We start from the raw sequence: 22,605 nt of genomic DNA, 5'->3' as shown, positions 1-22,605 counted from the left end.
GGGCTCCTCACCCTCGCTGCTGTGTCCCTTGGCAGCCCCGGCCAGCAGGTAGGAGCACGACTTTCTGTCCTTTCCGCACAACCTGGGCACTCACCGCTGCTTCTGAGTCCTGTTTGCCTTGCCCAGGCCGGGACCAAGCCCTGGCACTGAACCTGCATGTGCCCAGGTCTGCATGCTCAGGGGGCACAGGGCAATGCCCATAGGGCACGAACCCTGCGGGCAGCTCAACAGCAGCTCCTGCTTCTCACCCAGCCCCACGCTCCTGAACATGGAATTTTAGTGCAGGGGCTGGGGAGCAGCTGCAGGGGCATTTGGGGGGCTGAGCAGAGCCCTTTTGTCACTAAGCACTGCATGGATTTGCAATACAGCTACTGCAACACACAGAGCCCTGGCTGGTGGAGCTGGAGCCCCCCGAGCTGGCACGGGGACATTGGCACCCCCTGAGCTGGCATGGGGACAGTGGCACCCCCTGCTCTGGCATGGGGACAGTGGCACCCTCTGCTCTGGCACGGGGACAGTGGCACCCCCTGCTCTGGCATGGGGACAGTGGCAATCCCTGCTCTGGGACAGGGACACTGGCACCCCCTGCTCTGGGACAGGGACACTGGCACCCCCTGCTCTGGCATGGGGACAGTGGCACCCCCTGCTCTGGCATGGGGACATTGGCACCCCCTGCTCTGGCACGGGGACAGTGGCACCCCCTGCTCATGCCCCCTGATCTGGGGTAATTAAAGGCCAGGATGGCTGCTGAGGGCTTTCCCTGGCACAAAGGACCCTTGGGGACCATCCCTGGTGGGGTGGCTGAGCATTAATTCCCTGGGCTGAGTGCCCAGTGCCACGTGGAGCAGCTGGTGCCCACTGGGACCCTGGAGCTTGGTGGCCATTGGGACCCTTCACCAGAGTTCTGGGGGGAAAACAAATCAAACCAGATGAGAAAATCAGGATTTTTTTTTTTTAAATTAAACCCTTCATAAACAGAAATACATAAAACTGGAGAAGCAGACTGGCTGGGCCAGAGCTCTGTAAAAAACACACAACCATGCATAACAAAAACGATATTTTTATAAAAGTTTTAAGTTAACATATGTAAGGTTTACAGTTCCTAATAAATAAGTACAAAAGTTCTGCTTGTCTTGTTGGAGGGTGGGGGAATGGGAGCAGCAGGAAGGGTGCTCAGCACCCTCCCATCACACTGGGGATGGACTGGGCTGCACTGGGGTGGCAGCTCAAGTAATCCAGTGGTTTTCCCAGCTGTTTTCCCAGCTGGGTTGTCCCTGAGCTCTGTGTGAGGTGCAGTGTTTGAGGATTTGCCCACAGGCTGGGATGGGCAGGAGGTATCAGCTCACACTCACACTCAGTGCATTCACCTGGGGCACACAGAGACAGCAGAGCCACCCCACAGCCACGGGGTAACCGGAGGGATTCTCCCCTTCTCCTCAGCTCTGGGGCCTCCACAAGGATGTGGAAGTCCTGGAGCAAATCCAGAGGAGGGCTGGAGCCCCTCTGGAGCCAGGCTGGGAGAGCTGGGATTGTCCAGCCTGGAGAAGAGAAGGCTCTGGGACTTGCAGGAGTGACACTGTCATTGCAGGAGTGACATTGTGACATACCTTCAAGCCCCTTCCAGTACCTAAAAGGGCTCCAGGAGAGTTGGACAAGGGCCTGGACTGCCAGGACAGGGAATGGCAAATGAGATTCACATTATATTAAATTTAACAAAAAATTCCTTCAAAATGAGCTAACACTGGCAGAAAGGCTGCCCCGATAATCTGCCCCATCCTGGCAAAGACTCAAGGTCAGGCTGGATGGGGCTTGGAGCAGCCTCATGGAGGTGAAGATGTCCCTGGTCCTGGCAGGGGCTGGGCTGGGTGACCCCTGCATTGTCCCTTTCCCCAGGCAACCCCAGAGTCCACTGTGCAAATCAATCATTCCCCCCATCCCCTCCAAGTGCAGTTCTAAACTGGTTTCTAAGAACAAGCAGAACCATGTAAACAAAAACAAAAAAAACCCAAAACCTAAAAATTCAGGTCACAAAAAGCGCCCCAAGATCCCAGCTGAGCTTGCAGAACCACCAAGCATGCAGAACAAAGCTTACTTAGAGATGTTCTAGAAGCAGAAGCCATTTCATGATGCCAGGAATCCTTTGAAGATCAAGGATGATGCAGTTCAGAAGCACAGGGATGCCAAAAACCCTTCTCTGCACAGATCCCAAAGAAATCTGGGTAGTACCAATGCTTCCAAGAGAGATGGCCCAAGGCAGATTGAAGTTATTTGAACCTCTTGGTGTTGACTCAGTGAAATCAAGAAACCAGCTTGGATTCCACGAGGAAGAGCCAACATCGAACCTGTAACTCCAGCAGAGGGGAGCCTGGGGCTTGTGCTTCTCATGAGGATCAGCTCCTCCTGGCTCAGCTGAATTCATGATGGCTTCAAGAGCAGAGAAGCACAGGCCAGCTATAAACAGCTACAATTTGACTCTTCTGGGTATTTCACAGCTGCAGAGCTGCTCCTTCAGCTCGTTTCGTACTCAAAGCCTCGCTCCTGGACCAGGGTCTTACAGATGTCCTCTGCCACCCCACCAAGGCTGAGGCGGTCCAGGGTGTCCAGCAGGGTGTTCACAGAGGCCTTGGAGCCCTCCCTGTTCTGCCACCTGCGCATCATGTTGTAAAAATCATCCAGAGACGGCTGGCCCATCGGGATGTCAATGTCCTCCAGGTTCAGGTTGAGGCCGAATCTCCTCCAGTCGTCTCTGGGCACTTTCTTCCCAAAGGTGTAAAAGGTGTTCTTCAGCGCTGGAGGGGCAAAGGGACAGCTCAGGGCACAGGCAGCAGGGACAGCAATCCCAGCCCCAGCACATCCCCTGGGCCCCAGCACTCACCTTGACTGGGTTCAGTCCCTGGTGGAGGAACCAGAGTCCTCCAGAGCCTCTCACTCTTACTTGGCAGCATCTCCTGCAATGACAATGTCACTCCTGGAATGACAGTGCCACTCCTGCAATGACAGTGTCCTACAGCACCCACCAAGCCGCAGCAGCAATTGGAGACCCTCTCCCTCTGTCCCAGGGCTGTTGAGGCAGGAGATCAGCACCCAGCCCCAGGACATCCCTGTCTGATCACCACCCATGTCCAGGACATCCATGTCTGATCACCCCCAGGACATCCATCTCTGATCATCCACCCCCAGGACATCCATCTCTGATCACACCCAGGACATCCATCTCTGATCACACTCACCCCCAGGACATCCCTGTCTGATCACACCCAGCCCCAGGACATCCCTGTCTGATCACCACCCATGTCCAGGACATCCATGTCTGATCACACCCAGCCCCAGGACATCCATGTCTGATCACCCCCAGGACATCCATCTCTGATCATCCACCCCCAGGACATCCATCTCTGATCACACCCAGGACATCCATCTCTGATCACACCCACCCCCAGGACATCCCTGTCTGATCACACCCAGCCCCAGGACATCCATGTCTGATCACCCCCAGGACATCCATCTCTGATCATCCACCCCCAGGACATCCATCTCTGATCACACCCACCCCCAGGACATCCATGTTTCCTCTCTGCCATGGCAGCAGGCCCCAAGATGGGGACACCAGAGCTGTGTTTGCTCAGCGTTAAATCTTCCGAGGACTCTCTCGACTGCCACGAGCAGATTTTCCCACGCTGACCCCACAAAGAGACCCTTCACCATCTCCCTGAGCAGCCCAGCCCTGGAAGCCCCCCAGGATGATCAGATCCTGGCCTGGCACACCGGGCAGGGGTGCCACTCACGTACCTGTGTCTCTGCCAGCCTCTCACGCAGCTGCCTCTCTGTCCGCTCGTTGGGGATGTTGTCCTCTGTCCCCCTGTTCTCTCTCTTGCACCTTCGCAGCTTCTGAAGCTGGAGTTCAGTGGCAAGGGAGAAACACAAACTGTGGTGGTTTGGGAAGGCAGGAGCCTGCCTTGGATCCAAGGCCATGGATCCTGAGCTTGGAGGAGCTCTGGGCGAGCCCAGCCCAGCCCTACCCTGGGATCAACACTGTGGATCCTGGATGTGCCAGTGCTGCCACCAGGACGGTGTTAATGGCACTGAGGAGGGGGCTGGAAGCACCCAGAGCACCTCCAGAGACCTTCTCTGCTTGGCCCAGCTCTACCAGAACCCTGCAGGGATGAAACTCATCCCCAGCTCCTCCAGCCTTATAGAAACTGCTGGGTGAGACTCATCCTCCTGCTCCTCTGGCCTTCCCAGGAACTGCTGGGTGAGACGCATCATCTCCCTGCCCCTCCAGCCTTCCAGAAACTGCTGGGTGAGACTCATCATCTCCCTGCTCCTCCAGCCTTCCAGAAACTGCTGGGTGAGACTCATCTCCCTGCTTCTCCAGCCTTCTAGAAACTTCTGCATGAAACTCATTCTCCTGCTCCTCTGGCCTTCCAGAAACTGCTGGGTGAGACTCATCTCCCTGCTTCTCCAGCCTTCTAGAAACTTCTGCATGAAACTCATTCTCCTGCTCCTCTGGCCTTCCAGAAACTGCTGGGTGAGACTCATCTCCCTGCTCCTCTGGCCTTCCCAAGAACTGCTGGGTGAGACTCATCCCCCTGCTCCTCCAGCCCTCCCAACTGGATAAAACTCATCCCCAGCTCCTCCAGCCATTCTAGGAACTGCTGGGTAAGACTCATCTTCTCCCTGCCCCTCCAGCCTTCCCGGGAACTGATGGGTAAGACTCATCATCTCTCTGCTCCTCCAGCCTTCCCAGCTGGATGAAACTCATCTCCCTGCTCCTCTGGCCTTCCCAGGAGCTGCTGGCCAAGTGGGGAGCAAGAAGGAATGGGGGACATTACCCCAGCCCACAAACAGAGCCATTCCCCTCTGCCATCCCAGGAACTCACCACAATTTCAAAGGGCTTCTTGCTCGAGGGGCTCTCATCCCCTGGAAGATGGAAAGAGAGCTGTGATCCCTCTTCCCCTAGGCAGGACCCTCTTCCTACCCTCCCACACCAGGTGGGTGCCCCTGGGGTCTCTCTTCCCACCCTGCTCACACCAGGTGGGTGTTCCTGTGGTCCCTCTTCCCACACCAGGTGGGTATTCCTGGGATCTCTCTTCCCACACCAGGTGGATGTTCCCAAGATCTCTCTTCTCACACCAGATGGGTGCCCCTGGGGTCTCTCTTCCCACCCTGCCCACACCAGGTGGGTGTTCCCAAGATCTCTCTTCCCACACCAGGTGGGTGTTCCCAGGGTTTCTCTTCCCACACCAGGTGGGTGTTCCTGGGATCTCTTTTCCCACACCAGGTGGGTGTTCCCAGGGTTTCTCTTCCCACACCAGGTGGGTGTTCCTGGGATCTCTCTCCCCACACCACATGGATGTTCCCAAGGTCTCCCCACCCAGCCCACCCCAGGTGGGTGTTACCACGGTCTCTCTGCCCACCCAGCCCACACCAGTGCAGAGCCCCTGGCCAAGGTGGGTGCTCCAGGGGTCCCCTGCACTCACCTGGGGAGCTGCAGGGTTGTTTCCAGCAGCAGAGAGCAGTCCCAATCCCAATCCCGATCGCAATCAAAATCACAATCACAATCCCTGCAATGATGCCACCCGTGAGGTCTGAAGCAGACAAAGCAGGGTGTGAGCAGCTGCTCCTGCTTCAGTCTCAGCAGCAGCTCCCACCCCATCCCTCAGCCGTCCCCCAGCACTCCCCACTCACAGGAGGGGAAGGTGGCTGTGTCAGGACCACACTCCAGGTCACTCGTGGGTGTGCAGGGCTTCAGCACCACTTGACCGTCGGGACACCTGGGAGAGGGGACACAGAGTGGACTCAGCAGCTGTGGCTCAGCAGCACAAACCCCACAGGAGCCACCTGTAGGAGTGTTGGGATGGATGGAGATGAGAGATCTCTGCAGCCAGGGCGTGGAATTTGGGGGTTATTGCAAAGGGCCCTGCTGGGAGCTGCCAGCCACAGCTCAGAGCAGGCCTGAGAGGAGAGAGAGGTAAAGAGAAAGAAGGCAAGAGCGTGGTAAAGAGATGACAGAATGAGGAAGAGTAAAGAGAGAGTAAAAGAGGACGAGGTTCCTGTTACAATACAATAAATCTTCTGGTCGTGGAATTTGGGGTTTATTGCAAAGGGCCTGGGTGCAGGGCCCTGCTGGGAGCTGCCAGCCACAGCTCAGAGCAGGCCTGAGAGAGAGAAACAGAGGTAAAGAGAGAGGTAAAGAGGATGAGAGAGAGAGGTTCCCATTACAATACAATAAATCTTCTTCTGGTCATGGAATTTGGGGTTTATTGCAAAGGGCCTGGGTGCAGGGGCCTTGTTTGGAGCTGCAGCCACAGCTCAGAGCAGGCCCCAAAGAGGGAGAGAGGGGTAAAGAGAGAAAAGGCAAGAGCGTGGTAAAGAGAGAATGAGAGAGTAAAAGAGAGGATCAGAGGGCAAGGTTCCTGTTACAATACAATAAATCTTCTTCTGGTCATGGAATTTGGGGGTTATTGCAAAGGGCCTGGGTGCAGGGCCCTGCTGGGAGCTGCCAGGCACAGCTCAGAGCAGGCCCGAGAGAGGAGAGGGGGAGAGAGGATGAGATGGTAAGAGAGTAAAAGGGGTAAGAGGGGAAAGTTCCCATTACAATACCATAAATCTTCTGTGTTGAATATTCCAATTCTCACTAACCAATCCAGTACAAGATACAAATCCTACAGCATTTACATACAGCCTATAAGAATCATTACATTACCACACTGTGTTACATTTTAAATCCTAATAACTCCTCTTTGGGCCCTTCTGCCAAGCTGTAGGGTCTGCTCTGACCCTTGGGCCTGTCTGCAAGCAGAGGGTGTTGTTCCATCAAAAGGGGATCACCTTCAGCTGGCCATGCCATTGCTTTCCAGTTGTTCAGTAACTGAGGGATCTCAAAGCTTGCTTTCATTTCCATCTCGCTTATAGTTTCCATAGTCTCACAATCTTTTGCCAGACAATCATATTGATAAGGCTTTCCTGTTCCATCTTCCCCAACAGCCCCTGACCCACCTGGGCTGGCACTTCTGGCACATCTCACAGGGGTGCTCCGGGGGGCAGAAGGTGCCGTTCCTGCAGGCACACACCGTGTTCCTCTGGGGCTGGCAGGGGCTCAGCTCCACCTGATCTGTGGGACAGAAGGGACACAGCTCCACCCTGGCTCCACCTCAGGCAGGACCAGGTCCTTCCCTGCTGTTAGTGCCAGCTTTTCCTGCCCCACAGGGGAAAAGCAGTGCCTGCATCAAACTCCACCAGCAGCTGCCAGTGCTGCTGGGAGCCTCATCCTCCTGCTCTATGTGGAGTCTCAGGCCAAGCTCTGCATGAGGGATGTGGCCTTTAATACATGTGGCACCCCCAGCCATCCTCTGGGGACACTGCAGGTGACACTGAGCCCTGAGAGAGCTCAGCTGGACCCAGCCCTGCTCCCCCAGCTCGTACCTTCCCTGCACTTGGAGCACTCCTGGCACGACGAGAAGGTGTTGGGATATTCCATGTATTCCCCGAGTCCACAGGACTGACACGTGCTGGAGCCTCCCTGCTCCTCACACTCCTTGATAAGGTGGGTGCCTGAAGGGAAAGGGAAATTCTGAACACACAGGGAGCCCCAGGAGAGGCTGAGGGAGCTGGGCAGGGGCTCAGCCTGGAGCAAAGGAGGCTCAGGGGGCCCTGTGGCTCTGCCCAGCTCCTGCCAGGAGGGCACAGGGACAGGAGCAGAGGGAACGGCCTCAGGCTGGGCCAGGGCAGCTCAGGGTGGGCACAGCAGGAATTTCCCCATGGAAAGGGGGCTCAGGGCAGGCTCAGGGTGGGCACAGCAGGAATTTCCCCATGGAAAGGGGGCTCAGGGCAGCTCAGGGTGGGCACAGCAGGAATTTCCCCATGGAAAGGGGGCTCAGGGCTTGGAACTGCCCAGGGAGGGTTGCAGTGCCCATCCCTGGAGGGGTCCCAGGAAGGGCTGGAGGTGGCACTCAGTGACAAGGTGGGGATCGAGCACAGGTTGGATTTGGTGGCCTTGGAGGGCTTTTCCAACCTGAAGGATTCTGTGATTCCCCCACCAGCAAAGCTCAGAGGCAAATGAGCCAAGAAAAGGAAAATATTCCCCAAATGAGTGCTTAGATCCATGACAGTGGAGCAGGGCAGAGCTGGAGCTCTGCTGCCCCCCAGGACAGGAACAGGAGCACAGAGAGGCTGCAGAGGTGGGATCAGTGCTGAGACCATCTCACCTGCAGGGCACTTCTTGCAATAGACACCATTGCTTTTCTTGTAGTAATCATCTTCCCAGCGTAGATCCAAGGAATCCAAGCTGTCTCTCTTCCTCAGGGCAACAGCACTGGCTTCCCAAGGGGCTGCCTGCTAAAAAAATACAGAAAACCTCGGGTTAAAAACCACCCCAATCCATTGGGCAAGGGGAGAAAGGGCAAGGTGAGAGTTGCTGTGCCCGGTGAAGCAGGAGAGGAGCTTTGGGATGGCTCAGAGCCACCTCAGCCAAAGGCACCCCCACAAAACAGGGCCAGGTTTTCCTTGGCAAAGACAAGAAGAGATGTGGAGGTTTGCAGGGGAATTCTGCCTGCCTGGTTATCAGCAGGGCAAAGAGTCGCTAATGACCCTTTTCCTTCCCAATTTCTGAGAACAACCTCTTTCCTTCCCAATTTCTGAAGGCCCTTTTCCTTCCCCAGTTTCTGAGGGACCCTTTTCCTCCCCCAGTTTCCGAGGGCACCAACAGCCCCAGTGGAAGGGGATATTTGGGAACAGGACGGGTTTGTGGCAGGAAACAGCCCCGTGTCAAGGCTGGAAGGCGGCTCCAGTGCCCAGCACAAACCCCTGGGCTGCCACTCTGTTTTCCCTGTTATTCTGCTGAGGATCAGGAAGAAAAGTCACATTTCCCTCAGCTTTCCACACCCTTTTTGTGCTGCCTCAGATCCTTCCACCCTGATGGGGACAATGCTCTGCAGGAATGGCCGTTTGTCCCCCTGGGCTTTGGGGCACCTCAATGTCCCCAAAGGGGACAACCCCATTGGCCTCTGAGCCAGCACAGAGCTGCTCCGTGGATATAAAGCGGATATCCATGGATATAGAGCTGCCCCAAGCTCACCAGTGTGAAAAATGCATGTATTTTATGATTGGCTTTTCGCAAATATAAAAAAGAATATTATATGTGTTGTGTTAGAAAGTAATGTTGTAATTAAAGTAATTAATTTTCTTAAGTACTGTGTTAAATATAGTTTTAGGTTATAAAAATTGTTAAAATAGAAACGATGCTATGCAGGATACTTTTTTTAAAGAAAGGACTCACAGCGAGATAGCAGCCACAGGACACCTGAATCTTTCAGAGAAAAATCATTTATTGCTCCATTATCAAAAGAAACAAATTTCTTCCCATCTCAAAGGCTCTGTTAGGATTCTGAGGAAGAAACTGATGATGATCAGACAGAATCCTGTGTTTGAATGGAATTTATGCATCATGTATGAGGTGTATGAATATGCAACAGGCTGTTGCTTTTAAGGGTCAGTCCTCTGTTAACATGGGGCCTTTTTCAGGCTTGTGCTGCCCAGAAAAAGGTACCCAGACATCCGTAACTCTTTGTGTTTGTTGTCTCATATTGCCCTAATTCAAATTGTCCAAATTATTATTACTCCAATTGCATTACTATTTTTACAGCCATTTTATTACTATAAAACTTTTAAAACTTTAAAAACAAGCGATTGGCATTTTTCACACCAGGGTGGCAGGACAGACACTTCTCTCCCCTCCCCAACATGGAGGGTGAATTTAAAGCAAATATTTCTGCCATGAGTCAGAAGCTGCCTAGAACACCGAAACAATGGAGTGTTCCTGCCTCCTCCTCCAGAGCTTCCCGCCACAGGAAAGGCAGAACTGGAAAGGTCACGGGGATGGTGACACCACAAACCACCTTACACCAGCCAGGCCCATGCCTTGGGAAGGCTGAACAGAAAAATAAAACAGGGATTTATAAAAAGAATATCCTCAGTGGATGCACCTTGGGCAGCACAAGAGCCCAGCCAGGGCTGCACACAAGATGAAGCAAAATGGTCACAAAATGGACGACCAGTCACGAGGTCTCTCACTTTTATAAGTTTTGGTCCATTAGCATTCTGGAGTTAACTGTCCAATCTTTACATTACAAAGTCCTATCATTTCTGTTTTTCTCTCAGTTCACCATTGTTTATGTGTTTATGTTTTTGGGCCTGAAACTTGTATGGGCTGTCCTTGGCTAGACAAGGAGTTGTTTTGTCTAGCTGCTCTGTGGAGAGAGCCACACTTAACATGAAGCTCAGAGCTGCACACCTGGGCAGCACAGAGCCTGAAAAATGTGAAAGTTAAAACTTAAGGACAAACACCCAACACGACCAGGCCACAGAGCCCTGGCCAGACCAGGAACGGGGCCAGCTCCTGACCCTGACTCAAAAGGAATCAAATCCATTTTCCTCCAACACCTTCTGGCTCTACTGGATCGGCCTCTGCTCGTCTTTCCCCCAGCTAGGAACGTTTGCAAGTTTGTAAACTTTTTTATCCACTTGAGGAGTTCCAGCCGCAACAGCTTCACCCATTCTGGTTTTGGAAATCCTGGGAGTGAAAGGACAATTTATCTCTTCCATGGGGAAAAAAAATCCGTATTTCTTCCCCACCTGAACTCTGCCACACTGTGAGGGTGATCACAGCCACACCACAGCGTTTTCTGCAGTTTGGGAGGGCCCCTCAGCCACAGGATTTTATTTCTTTACTGTGAAAAATGCGTATTTTATGGTCGGCTTTTTGCAAATATTATAATGGATATTATATGTGCTGTGTTAGAAAGTAATGCTGTATTAATTCTCTTAAGTAGTGTGTTAAATATAGTTTTAGGTTATAAAAAATGTTACAATAGAAAATATCCCATAGTTTCTATTGTAACATTTTTTATAACCTAAAACTACATTTATAGTTTTAGGTTATAAAAACTAAAAAAACTATGTTGTCACTTAAAAAAAACTTGTTGTCACTTAAAAACTAAAAAAAACTATGCTATGGGATAGTTTTTTTTAAAGAAAAAATAGTTCTTTTTAAAGAAAAGATAGTAGGATACTTTTTTTAAAGAAAGGACCTGCAGCAAAATAGCAGCCACAGGACACCTGAATCTTTCAGAGAAAAAGAATTTATTGCCCTCTTATCAGAAGAAACAAAATTCTTCCCGCCTCGAAGACGCTGAAGACACTGTTAGGATTAAGAGGAAGAAGTTGATGATGACCAGACAGAATCCTGTGTTTGAATAGAATTTATGCATCTTATGAAGTGTATGAATATTTAACAGGCTGTTGTTTTTAAGGGTTAATCCTCTGTTAATGGGTGTCCTTTTTCAGGCTTGTGCTGCCCAGAAAAACGTACCTCTGTAACTCTTTGGTTTTATTGTCTCATATTGTCCTAATTAAAATTGTCCAAATTATTATTACTCTAATTGTATTACTAATTTTATAACCATTTTATTACTATTAAACTTTTAAAATTTTAAAAACAATTGATCAGCATTTTTCTTGTTTACAGAGAACACAACACGTGCATGATAAGGTTATCAGCCCACAGCACCCCGCTGCCATCCCTGACCAAACTATCAGTCCAAATTATTATTACTCTAATTGTATTACTAATTTTATAACCATTTTATTACTATTAAACTTTGAAAAATTTAAAAACAATTGATCAGCATTTTTCACGTTTACAGAGAACACAACACGTGCATGATAAGGTTATCAGCCCACAGCACCCCGCTGCCATCCCTAACCAAACTATCAGTCCAAATTATTGTTACTCTAATTGTATTACTAATTTTATAACCATTTTATTACTATTAAATTTTGGAAAATTTTAAAAAAGTCATTGGCATTTTTCACATTTACAGAGAACACAACACGTGCATGATAAGGTTATCAGCCCACAACACCCTGCTGCCATCCCTGACCAAACTATCAGTCCAAATTATTATTACTCTAATTGTATTCTAATTTTATAACCATTTTATTACTATTAAACTTTTAAAATTTTAAAAACAATTGATCAGCATTTTTCACGTTTACAGAGAACACAACACGTGCATGATAAGGTTATCAGCCCACAACACCCCGCTGCCATCCCTAACCAAACTATCAGTTGGAGGAGTTTTCACCCACAGTAAACAACTCGAGAAAGCCTGGAGGCAGGAGAATTAGAGGCACAGGAATCCTTTATCAGCTTTTCCTCTTTGGGGGAATCTCCAGACTTGATAAATCTGGAGAAAAAGCTCGGGAAAGCATCAAACTTTGAGCTTCCCCTGCTTCCATCCCCGATTTGTTTTTCTCCTGAGGTGATCCCAAAAGGAGTTGGACCCTGCAGCCCTGGCTGAGCTCTGGAGAGGAAAGAGGATGAAAAGGATGAAAGACATCGGCAGCCTCTGAGGGCAGCAAGAGAACCGGGATAAAAGCAGGCACCTGAGTCACCTGCTCCAAGGACACAGGGTGGGATTTTCCCCTGGAATTCCCGCAAAGCAAGCAGAATCTGAGCTCCAGCGAGCTCAGAGATCCATCAAATGGATGGCCAGTGTCCAGCCATGAGGCAAGATGCATGATCACAGGACATGATGCAATATCACACCACCAATATGCCATGTGAATCCCCACCGAGCAGCTCCCCATCCCTCTCATCCAAAAACTGGGATTAAAAAAATTTTAAAAACCCTGAGGCTCTTACCAGCATGCCCTTAGGGAATGGGTTTAAGGCTTGACTTTACCAGGCCAGTCTCAATAAATTCTGTAGGGAATGAATTGGATGAGAGGCTCCCTCTGCAAACCAGTTTTGGGCAGCGCTGATGTAATTCCAGCAGGGGAGCAGCGCCCGTGGGTTACAGGGCCAGCCCTGGGATACAAGTCAGGGCAAGATCTCTAACTCGTGGCAGGATCCTCCTGACTTCAAGCGACAACAGAGTTCAGGTATTCCCCAACTCTCCAACATCTAATCCATGAGGAAACATGATATGCCCAGGTGGAATTTTGTGTCCTAAAACCCCCGCGCTGAGGGTTTGGACATGGTCTGGGCGAGTTCCATTCCCGCTCCGAGAGCATTCCTCGTGTTAAAACATCCCAAAGGGTGTCACCAGATGCCAGCACGGAACGGCAAACACGGCTCGGGAGCGCAGGGAGTGGAAATCCCCTTCCCCGGCCTCGGCAATGCGCGTCGGGTCCAGTTTGCCGCCTTTTGTCACCATCACAACCCCCCAGGGCCATGTGCTCGGAGCCGGGAGGCTGAGATCGCTTTTCCCATCGAAAAAATTCCCCTTCCAAGTTCTGGCATCCGCCCACCCCCGGCCGCAGCCTCACGTCCTGCCGGTGCCCCGCACCCCGCTGTGCCGTGCCCAGGTGAACCCTCCTGGTCCGCTGGCCCATCCCAAACCCCCTGGTCCGCCGGCCCATTCGAACCATCCTCATCCTCCCCTGTCCACCCGAACCCTCCTCATTCTCCCCTGTCCATCCGAACCCCTCTGGTCCGCCGGCCCATCCGAACCCTCCTCATCCTCCCCTGTCCACCCGAACCCCTCAGGTCCTTCCCAGCCCATCCGAACCCTCCTCATCCTCCCCTGCCCATCCGAACCCCCCTGTTCTTCCCCTGCCCATCCGAACCCCCATGGCCTCCACCCCCCCATCCCCCCGGGCCAGCTGAGCCCCACCGCCCCCATTTTCCCCGCCCCTCCAGGCCAGGTGAGCGGCCCAGCCCCTCCCCCACGCCCCCCGGAGCAGGTGAGCCCCTCCGTGCCTCAGTTTCCCCCGACTCACACCAGCCCTTCCCCCGCAACCGCAGCAAAGGCGCGGCCCCTCCGCCGCTCTCCGCAGGTAACGCCGCCTCCCTCACCTCCATCCAGGGGCTCCCCCCGTTCACAGAGCCCCCTCCGCCGGGCTGAGCCCCACCAGGGCAGCCCCCCGAACACCCCGATGCCCCCGTCCCACCCGGACCCCGTCCCGCTCCGAGCCCCTCGACAGCGCGGCAAGCCTGGGCATGTCGCGACAGCACCGCGCAGCCCCGACAGGGCTGCGGACCCCCCCGGCCGCGCTGCCGGAGGATCCCCACGAGCCCCGGCCCCACTGACCGTGAGCAGCAGCGGCAGCGCGGGCAGGCAGAGCCAGAGCCAGCCCCGTCGGTGCCAGCGCATGGCGAGCGGAGCGCGCTGGATCGCAGGGCGGGCACGGAACGGGCACAGCCGGGCAAGGTCCGGATACGGCTCTGGGGACAACCGCCTCTCCCCAGGACGCCGAAAAAATTAATGAATCCTGCTCAGCGGGAGCTTTTATAGCTGGGCGTGACTTGACTGAGGTGCAAGAAGGGGCTGACCTGGGGCCGTCCCAGCGCTGCTCTGAGAATTCGGCGTGTTGGTTCATTCACTCGAAAACCGCTTAAACTCCCGTGTGCGGTTTGCTTTGCCCGAGAAGCCGAATTGGCTTTCGCTGTTCCCCTTCCTTTCAGTTTTAGCCACTCGTTATTTTCGCTCACCGCTCAAGCGACCAAAGTTTCGAAACACCCGAATCACACAGGGAATGATTTCTCCGCGTGTTTGCTGCTCCTCTTGCATTTTTTCCCGATCACTCACCGGCCTGGAGCAAGCAGAGCTCGGGGTTTTGTGCTCTGAGGAAAAAGGCGCAGAGGAGGCACGGCAGCCTTGCAAAAAAGTCGCCAGAGCTGGGAAGTTCTCGTAGTTGTTATTTTTCCATTGTGTGGCGGTTTTTTAGTTGGTTTTTTTTTTGTCCTTTTTTTTTAGGTTCTTCCCCCCCCCCCTTTTTTCTTTTTTTTTTTTTTTTTTTTTTTGGAGGGACAAAACTCGAGGTGAAAGGGAAAAGAACCGGAAAAGTTAAATCTTTGGACTTTCTGCTGTTACACAAACGGCTCTGGTGCTGCACACAATCAGGGGAGTGTGTGTGTGTGAGAAAAAATAATTCCAAGAAAAGTGATTTTACCGAGATTCCAAGAAAAGTCTGATTTTACTGAGATGGTGGGAGTGTTGGAATGGAGCATTAGAGGAGCTTCAGGAAGGACAGGAACCAGAGACTTCAGAACCCCTTCCAGTACCCAAAGGGTCTCCAAGAGGCCTTTTCCAACCCAAATCGTTCCAGAATCAGGATTCTGGAGCGGTGGACTGTCTCGCTAATGTTTTGTTAGCAGTACAAATGAATCCCTGTGACTAACCTTCCTGTCACGTCCCCGGTGACTCATCGGAGGGTGTAGAAAACAGGTTTGACTTTGCTTTTTCCCTTCAGGCAGGGAAATCTGCAGGAGACAGCCTGAAAAATGCCCCCAGCACCAAGGCATGAAAAACGCAGCTCAGCAAACAAACTGCTCGGTGCTTCCATCATGCCAAGGAGATGCTGGGCACCTCCGGCCTGGGAGGAAGGCAGGAAGGCTTCTTGAATTCAGCTGGATGAGGGGGAATCACAGCTAATCCGCTCTGGATGTGGATATTTGGGAAGCACTGTGCTCATGGCAGGACAAGCCACGGCCACCTGGTTGTCTCCTCGCACGGGGAATTATTCAGCCTGGCTGTGCCACAATTAATGAAGCTGAAATGGGATTTTGAGGAGGAAAAAACTTCCTGCTCGTTTCCTGGGTGGGTGCTTCTATTACAAGCCCCAAAAAGTATGTGTGCCTTTTGTTTAACCAAAACCATGTGTCCTGTGCTCTGGGCACCGCTGACTGCAGCTGAAGTCATTGGAGTCCTCAGAGAATGATTCATTTCCCAGTTAGAGCAGAACTAGCACGAGGTTTAGGTCTGGGACTACAGCTCAATGCTAATCCATGTGCAAAGGTGATGGGGAAGGATTCATCCTCTCTGAGAAATCAACCTGATGCTCTTTCGGGAACTGCTGTGCCTGAATTCAGCCAGGAAAATCGGGATGTGTTCCACATGGAAGAGAACATGCCAGTTTGCTCCACAGCCATCCCAGCAGGGACAGGCCACCCTCAGCATCCGGAGCCTGGCATCCCATCCTCCTTGCCCCCAACATTGCTGGGAAGCCACAGGGTTTTATCTTTCTGTCTCAGCCTCCCCGTTTATAACCCATCCCCGAGTTATCTGTGCTGACAAACCACAGGGGGAATATTTGCACAAAGGCAGCTCAGTGGGATTGAAGCTGCGCAGAGAGGTCAGGGTGGTCGCCCTCTCCCAGTCCCCAGCCGTGCCCAGGAGTGGGACACTGGGCAGACACCTCATCCCCTCTCCCTGCAGGAACTCCCATCCCACAAAAACCACGGTGGTTTTCATTTCAGGCGGGTTTTGGGCAGGCTCTGGCCACAAGTGAGAAAGGGATGCGTGTTTATCTCCCAGGGCCAGACCTCCAGCCTTAACCACCCCCAGGCTGTTTGTGCCGCAGCTCCCTCTGCACCGAGTGCCCCGGAGCCAGGAGGCCGCACCCCCGCTCAGCACTGGGGGGAAATTCAGCACGGTGAGAAGAAAATGGGACCCTCCGGTTTTGGGGTCTTAAATGCTCCCCTGGCTTGCTCAGTTCTGCTGCAAGTGGAGAATAAAGTGAGTGTGAGGGTTGGAGCAGGAGCTGGGCTGAACTCCTGCCCTCTGGGTGGGGAGAGAAGGCAGTCAGGAGGGCGAAATTCCCATGGGGAATGAGCAGTAAATGGGTGACAGGGGAATCTGAGCCTTATCAGCTTCAGTCACCCAGTTAATGGGTAACTCCTCCTCTGGCTCACCTGACATCCAGATCTGAAAACGTTCCTGTCCCCTCTGACTCAGCTTTCCTTTGTTCGTGCAGCTCTCATTGACTGGGGCTGTGTGGGGCCCTATCTCCCCTCCCAGAGTGTCCCTGTCAGGGGTGGGGCCCTCAGCACACCCCGGGGAGCTGCTTGGGTACGTGACCATTCGTGTTTTATTTTTGAACACCACCATCCAGTTTTACCTTCAGTTCTGTGCTGCCTCCTGCCTGTTTTGGTGCCTGGCAGGGCTCTGAGGCCGCATGATAATTTTGACCACCTCCCCCCCCCCTTCCTCCTGACCAACGAATTATTTGGCTCATAAATTCCAAGTTCCTCTTTGAAACAGAAAAAAAAAAAAAAAAAAAAAAAAAAAAAGCTCTGGCAAGCTGAGAACTTTGTGAACTTCAATTCCCCGCTGCACCTTCCTTGGGCAAGCCTGGGCAACCCACTCTGCCCCTCCGTGCCTCAGTTTCCCCTCTGCGGTGAGAGGTGCTCAGATTTCTGTCCCCACTCCCTTTGCCTGCTTTAGTGTTGGGGTTTGTGGGGTGCTCAGGGCCAGCAGGTGGATTTTTCATCCTTTCTTCTTTTCACTTTCCTGAGGCAGCTTCCCAGCCTCTGAGCAGGCAGGGGAAAGGGCAAACCAAGCCTTCTCCTTCCCTGCCAGCCCAGTGCCCTAAAAAGAAGGGAAAATTAACGGTGAATGCAGAGTCTGAACTCAGAGCTCTCCTCTCCCTTTGTCTCCCCTCCTCCCTCCCCTCCCCTTGAACCACAACTTAAAAGGAGCTGTGGGGTGGAGGAGAAAGTGAGGGTTTTGCAAAAATCCACATCCCAAATAAACACGTCCACGTCACATCCCCAGGAAACTGCTCCACACCACATCACAAACAACTTGCTCTGTGTCACATCCCAAACTGCTGCACATCACATCCCCAGGAAACTGTTCCACATCACATCCCAAACAAATTTCTCCATGTCACATCCCAAAATGCTTCATGTCCCAAACAAACTGCTCCATGTCACATCCCAAACTCCTCCTTATCCAAACTCCCTATCCAAACCCTCTATCCAAACTCCTCCATATCCAAACTCCCAATCCAAACTCCCAATTTAGACTCCCAATCCAAATTCCCAATCCAAACTCCTCCATATCCAAGCTCCTCCATATCCAAACCCTATATCCAAACTCCATATCCAAACTCCATATTCAAACTCCCTATCCAAAATCCCTATCCAAATTCCATATCCCAGCTCCTCTATATCCCAACTCCTCCATATCCAAACTCCCTTTCCAAACTCCATATCCAAACTCCTCCATATCCAAACTCCTCCATATCCAAACCCTATATCCAAACTCCACATCCAAACTCCATATTCAAACTCCCTATCCAAATTCCATATCCCAACTGCTCCATATCCAAACCCCTCCATCTCCCAACTCCTCCATATCCAAACTCCGTTTCCAAACTCCTTTCCTGTAAACCAAAGGTGACTCCAAGAGGGGAGAGAGAATGATGCATCTGCCTCCGTCATCATTTATTACTTTATGATACTATACCATGTACATTGTATCTAAACTGAAACTGCCGTGCCCTCACTCTCACTCACCGCTGCTCACACTGCGCTCACCTCTGATTCTCTCCTGACTGTCCCGTGACACTCTGACACACACAGAGAGACACACAGACACAGACACACAGACACACAGACACACACAGACACACAGACACAGAGACACACACAGACAGACACACACAGACAGACACACAGACACACACACACACACAAACACAGACACACACACACAGACACACACACACACAGACACACAGACAGACAGACACACACAGACACACAGACACACACACACATAGACACACACAGACACACACACACAGACAGACAGACAGACACACACACACACAAAGACAGACAGACATACACACACACACACACACACACAGACACACACACACAGACACACACAGACACAGACACACACACACACAGACACACACACACACAGACACACACACAGACACACACAGACACACACACATGCACACACACACAGACACACACAGACAGACAGACACACACACACACAGACACACACACACACAGACACACACACAGACACACACAGACACACACACATGCACACACACACAGACACACACAGACAGACAGACACACACATACACAGACACACACAGACACACACACACAGACAGACACACACACACAGACACACACAGACAGACAGACACACACACACACAGACACACACAGACACACACACACAGACAGACACACACACACAGACACACACACACAGACACAGACACACACACACACACAGAGACAGACACACACACACACAGACAGACACACACACACCCCTGGCCCTGACAGGCCAAGGGAACAAAGCATCCTCACTCTGGGTAACCCATCTCCACATTGCATTCTACTTTAGCACAACACAGGCACAGCAAGCGAGATCAGAATTGGGTTTTCCTTCTTTGCTTGTCTCACAGCTTCTCTCTGTTCAGAGGGCGTGTGAATACCACGCTCCTCCATATCCAAACTCCCTACCCAAACTCCCAATCCAAACTCCCTTTCCAAACTCCATATCCAAACTCCTTTTCCAAACTTCCAATCCAAACTCCCAATCCAAACTCCTCCATATCCAAACTCCTCCATATCCAAACTCCTCCACATCCAAACTCCTCCATATCCAAACTCCCTTTCCAAACCCTATATCCAAACTCCATATCCAAACTCCTCCATATCCAAACTCCTAATCAAACTCCCTATACAAACTCCCTTTCCAAACTCCATATCCAAACTCCTCCATATCCAAACCCTGTATCCAAATTCCTCCACATCCAAACTCCATTTTGAAACCGTGTATCCAAACCCTGTTTCCAAACTCCTCCATATCCAAATTTGTCCATATCCAAACTCCCTATCCAAACTCCTCCATATCCAAACCCTGTATCCAAACTCCCCATCCAAACTCCTCCATATACAAACTCCCTGTCCAAACTCCCTACCCAAACCCTGTATCCTAATTCCATACCCAAACTCCATATCCAAACTCCCTATCCAAACTCCTCCATATCCAAATTCCCTTTCCAAACTCCACATCCAGCTGCCAGCTTGGAAACTGGAGCAGAAACTGGAGCAGGAACCTTTGGCTTAGCAGGTTGAAATGATGGATAAAATCCAGTTTTCTCCTAACCTTGGAAAGTCCCATCCCAAGTTAAACCTCCATGAGGGGACAGAGCTGCAGCTGCTCCCTCTCCAGGCCACAAAAGCAAATTAAAAATTGGTTTTGGGGTTTAAACACTGAGGATGCCTTGAATCTTTTATGCCAAACTTCTCAGAGCATGTGCATTGGCATTCTCCAGCCAATCTATATTTTAAGTTATGTCTTGTAACTGATATAATATTTTTTGGGGTTTTTTTTTGTTTTTTGGTTGTTTTTTTTTTTTTTTTTCCCACAGCTGAATTTCCAGGAGGGATTTTGCTGGTTTGGGCTGGGCTGGAGCCTAGATATATTTATTTAATTTTGCTCACAGGAGCTGTTTGTGCTGGAGTGCAGGGCTGTTTACAGCAGGATGTTTTCAGTATTTTTCGAAGGTTTGTACAACCTCAAGGCTTCCAGTGGGACAGGAAACAAGACTGGGAGGGGACACAGCTGAGTGTAGGGAAATTCCCGACCAAGGGAATGTCCAGCACTGCAAAACTGGGGGAAAATCATGGAATGGTTTGTGTGGGAAGGGCTCACCCAGTGCCACCCCCTGCCACTGTCCCAGGGCGCTCCAAGCCCTGTCCAGCCTGGCCTGGGACACTTCCAGGGATCCAGGGGCAGCCACAGAGGGGAAGCAGAATATTTGGAATGATGGGATTTATCTTCCCAAATCCCCGTGCTGGATCCCTGCTTCCCCAGGAAGTGCAGAGGGATCTACTTGGAATGATGGGATTTGTCTTCCCAAAAAACGTGTGCTGATCCTTGCTTCCCCGGGAAAGGCTGAGGAGAAACAAAATATTTGGAATTATGTGATTTATTTGGAATTATGGAGTTTATCATCCTAAATACGTGTGCTGGATTCCTGCTTCCCCAGGAAGGGTTAAGGAATTTACTTGGAATTATGGGATTTATCTTCCTAAAAATTTGTGCTGATCCCTGCTTCCCTGGGAAGGGCTGAGGGATTTATTTGGAATGCTGGGATTTATCTTCCCAAATACCTGTGCTGGATCCCTGCTTCTCCAGGAAGGGCAGAGGAGAAGCAGAACATTTGGAATTATGTGATTTATTTGGAATTATAGGGTTTATCATCCCAAATATCTGTGCTGGATCCCTGCTTCCCCATGAAGGGCAGAGGGGAAGCAGAAACATTTGGAATGCTGGGATTTATTTGGAATGCTGGGATTTATTTGGAATGCTGGGATTTATCTTCCCAAATCTCTGTGCTGGATCCCTGCTTCCCTGGGAAGGGCAGAGGGATTTATTTGGAATGCTGGGATTTATCATCCCAAATGCCCATGCTGGATCTCTGCTTCCCCAGGGAGGGCTGAGCAATGGAAACCAGGGAAGGAATTCCTCGTTTTGCTCCCCTCAGGGTCCCCCCTCTCCCAAGTCTCTCCTGTCCTGCTGTGGGAGCGGCAGGAAGGGCTGAGGGGATCCATCCCTGGCAGTGCCTGACCCCGAGCGGCCGGGATCAGCTCATCCCTAGGCCCAGTTCAACCTTTGGCCCAGCTCATTCTTAGGCTTAGCTCATCCTTAGGCCCAGCTCATCCCTAGGCCCAACTCATCCTTAGGCCCAGCTCAACATTTGGCACAGCTCATCCTTAGGCCCAGCCATCCTTTGGCCCAGCTCATCCCTAGGCCCAGCTCATCCTCTAGCCCAGCTCAACCTTCAGCCCAGCTCATCCTTTGGCCCAGCTGATCCTTTGACCCAGCTCATCCTTAGGCTCAGGTCATCCCTAGGCCCAGCCCATCCTTTCGCACAGCTCATCCTTAGGTCCAGCTCATCCTTAGGCCCAGCTCAACCTTGGGCCCAGCTCATCCTTAGGCCCAGCTCATCCCTAGGCCCAGCCCATCCTTAGGCCCAGCCCATCCTTTGGCACAGCTCAACCTTAGGCCTAACTCCTAGCCCATCCCATCCTTGGGCCCAGCTCAACCTTTTGCCCCGCTCATCCTTAGGCTTAGCTCATCTTTAGGCCCAGCCATCCTTTGGCCCAGTCCATTCTTCGGCCCAACCCAACCTTCAGCCCAGCTCAACCTTTTGGCCCAGCTCATCCTTTGGCCCAGCTCAACCTTTTCCCCCGCTGATCCTTAGGCCCAGCCCATCTTTAGGCCCAGCCCATCCTTAGGCCCAGCCCATCCTGAGGCCCAGCTCAACCTTAGGCCCAGCCCAACCTTTGGCCTTTTCCACCCCCACGTGGGAACCCAGCTCCAGCCCCCAGGTCAAGGCCTGGCTTTGGACAAAGCCTTGGGATCCTTTTCCTTCCTGGAGCAGCGTTTTTGTTCCAGATAACCCCAAAATCTGCCCTCCTTAAAGCCAGGCTGGAGCCTCAGCTGGGAACGGAATTCAAGGCACAAAAGGATTTTATTTTGGGGCTAGAACTCCAGAACAGGAGAGATTAATATATATAATATATAATATACAATATACAATATACAATATGCAATATATACTCTATACTATATACTATATAATATATAATATATTACATATTACATATTACATGTTATATACATTAACATATAAAATATAAAACATCCAAATATACTATAATTAACATAATAATAAAGATAACAATAAATATAATATACAATTTTACATAAAATATAACCATTAAAATAATAAAATTATACCTATCTATTATATCTATTATA

General features: G+C 51.4%; 1 protein-coding gene across 3 annotated transcripts; it reads right to left on the bottom strand.

Annotated features, from left to right (window-relative positions):
- Nucleotides 1-889: 889 nt before the first annotated feature.
- On the bottom strand, nucleotides 890-14,287 carry LOC102071440 (tumor necrosis factor receptor superfamily member 10B). 3 transcript variants are annotated; one of them, XM_074559027.1, is made up of 10 exons: nucleotides 14,095-14,287; nucleotides 8,209-8,338; nucleotides 7,427-7,555; nucleotides 7,001-7,115; nucleotides 5,690-5,775; nucleotides 5,482-5,589; nucleotides 4,881-4,921; nucleotides 3,790-3,894; nucleotides 2,876-2,948; nucleotides 890-2,789 (listed from the first exon to the last, which is right to left on the bottom strand). In XM_074559027.1, the coding sequence occupies exons 1-10, from the start codon at nucleotides 14,155-14,157 to the stop codon at nucleotides 2,509-2,511; spliced, it is 1,131 nt and encodes a 376-aa protein (XP_074415128.1). In that variant the 5' UTR covers nucleotides 14,158-14,287; the 3' UTR covers nucleotides 890-2,508. The 3 variants fall into 3 exon arrangements, with proteins under 3 accessions (XP_074415128.1, XP_074415130.1, XP_074415129.1); XM_074559029.1 differs by having other exon boundaries at nucleotides 5,482-5,565; XM_074559028.1 differs by having other exon boundaries at nucleotides 8,209-8,335.
- Nucleotides 14,288-22,605: the final 8,318 nt, after the last annotated feature.

This window comes from Zonotrichia albicollis, chromosome 26 (assembly GCF_047830755.1).
Source record: "Zonotrichia albicollis isolate bZonAlb1 chromosome 26, bZonAlb1.hap1, whole genome shotgun sequence".
NCBI lineage: Eukaryota > Metazoa > Chordata > Aves > Passeriformes > Passerellidae > Zonotrichia > Zonotrichia albicollis.
Note: the sequence above shows the minus strand (reverse complement) of the source record. Positions and strands in the feature narration are given on the sequence as shown.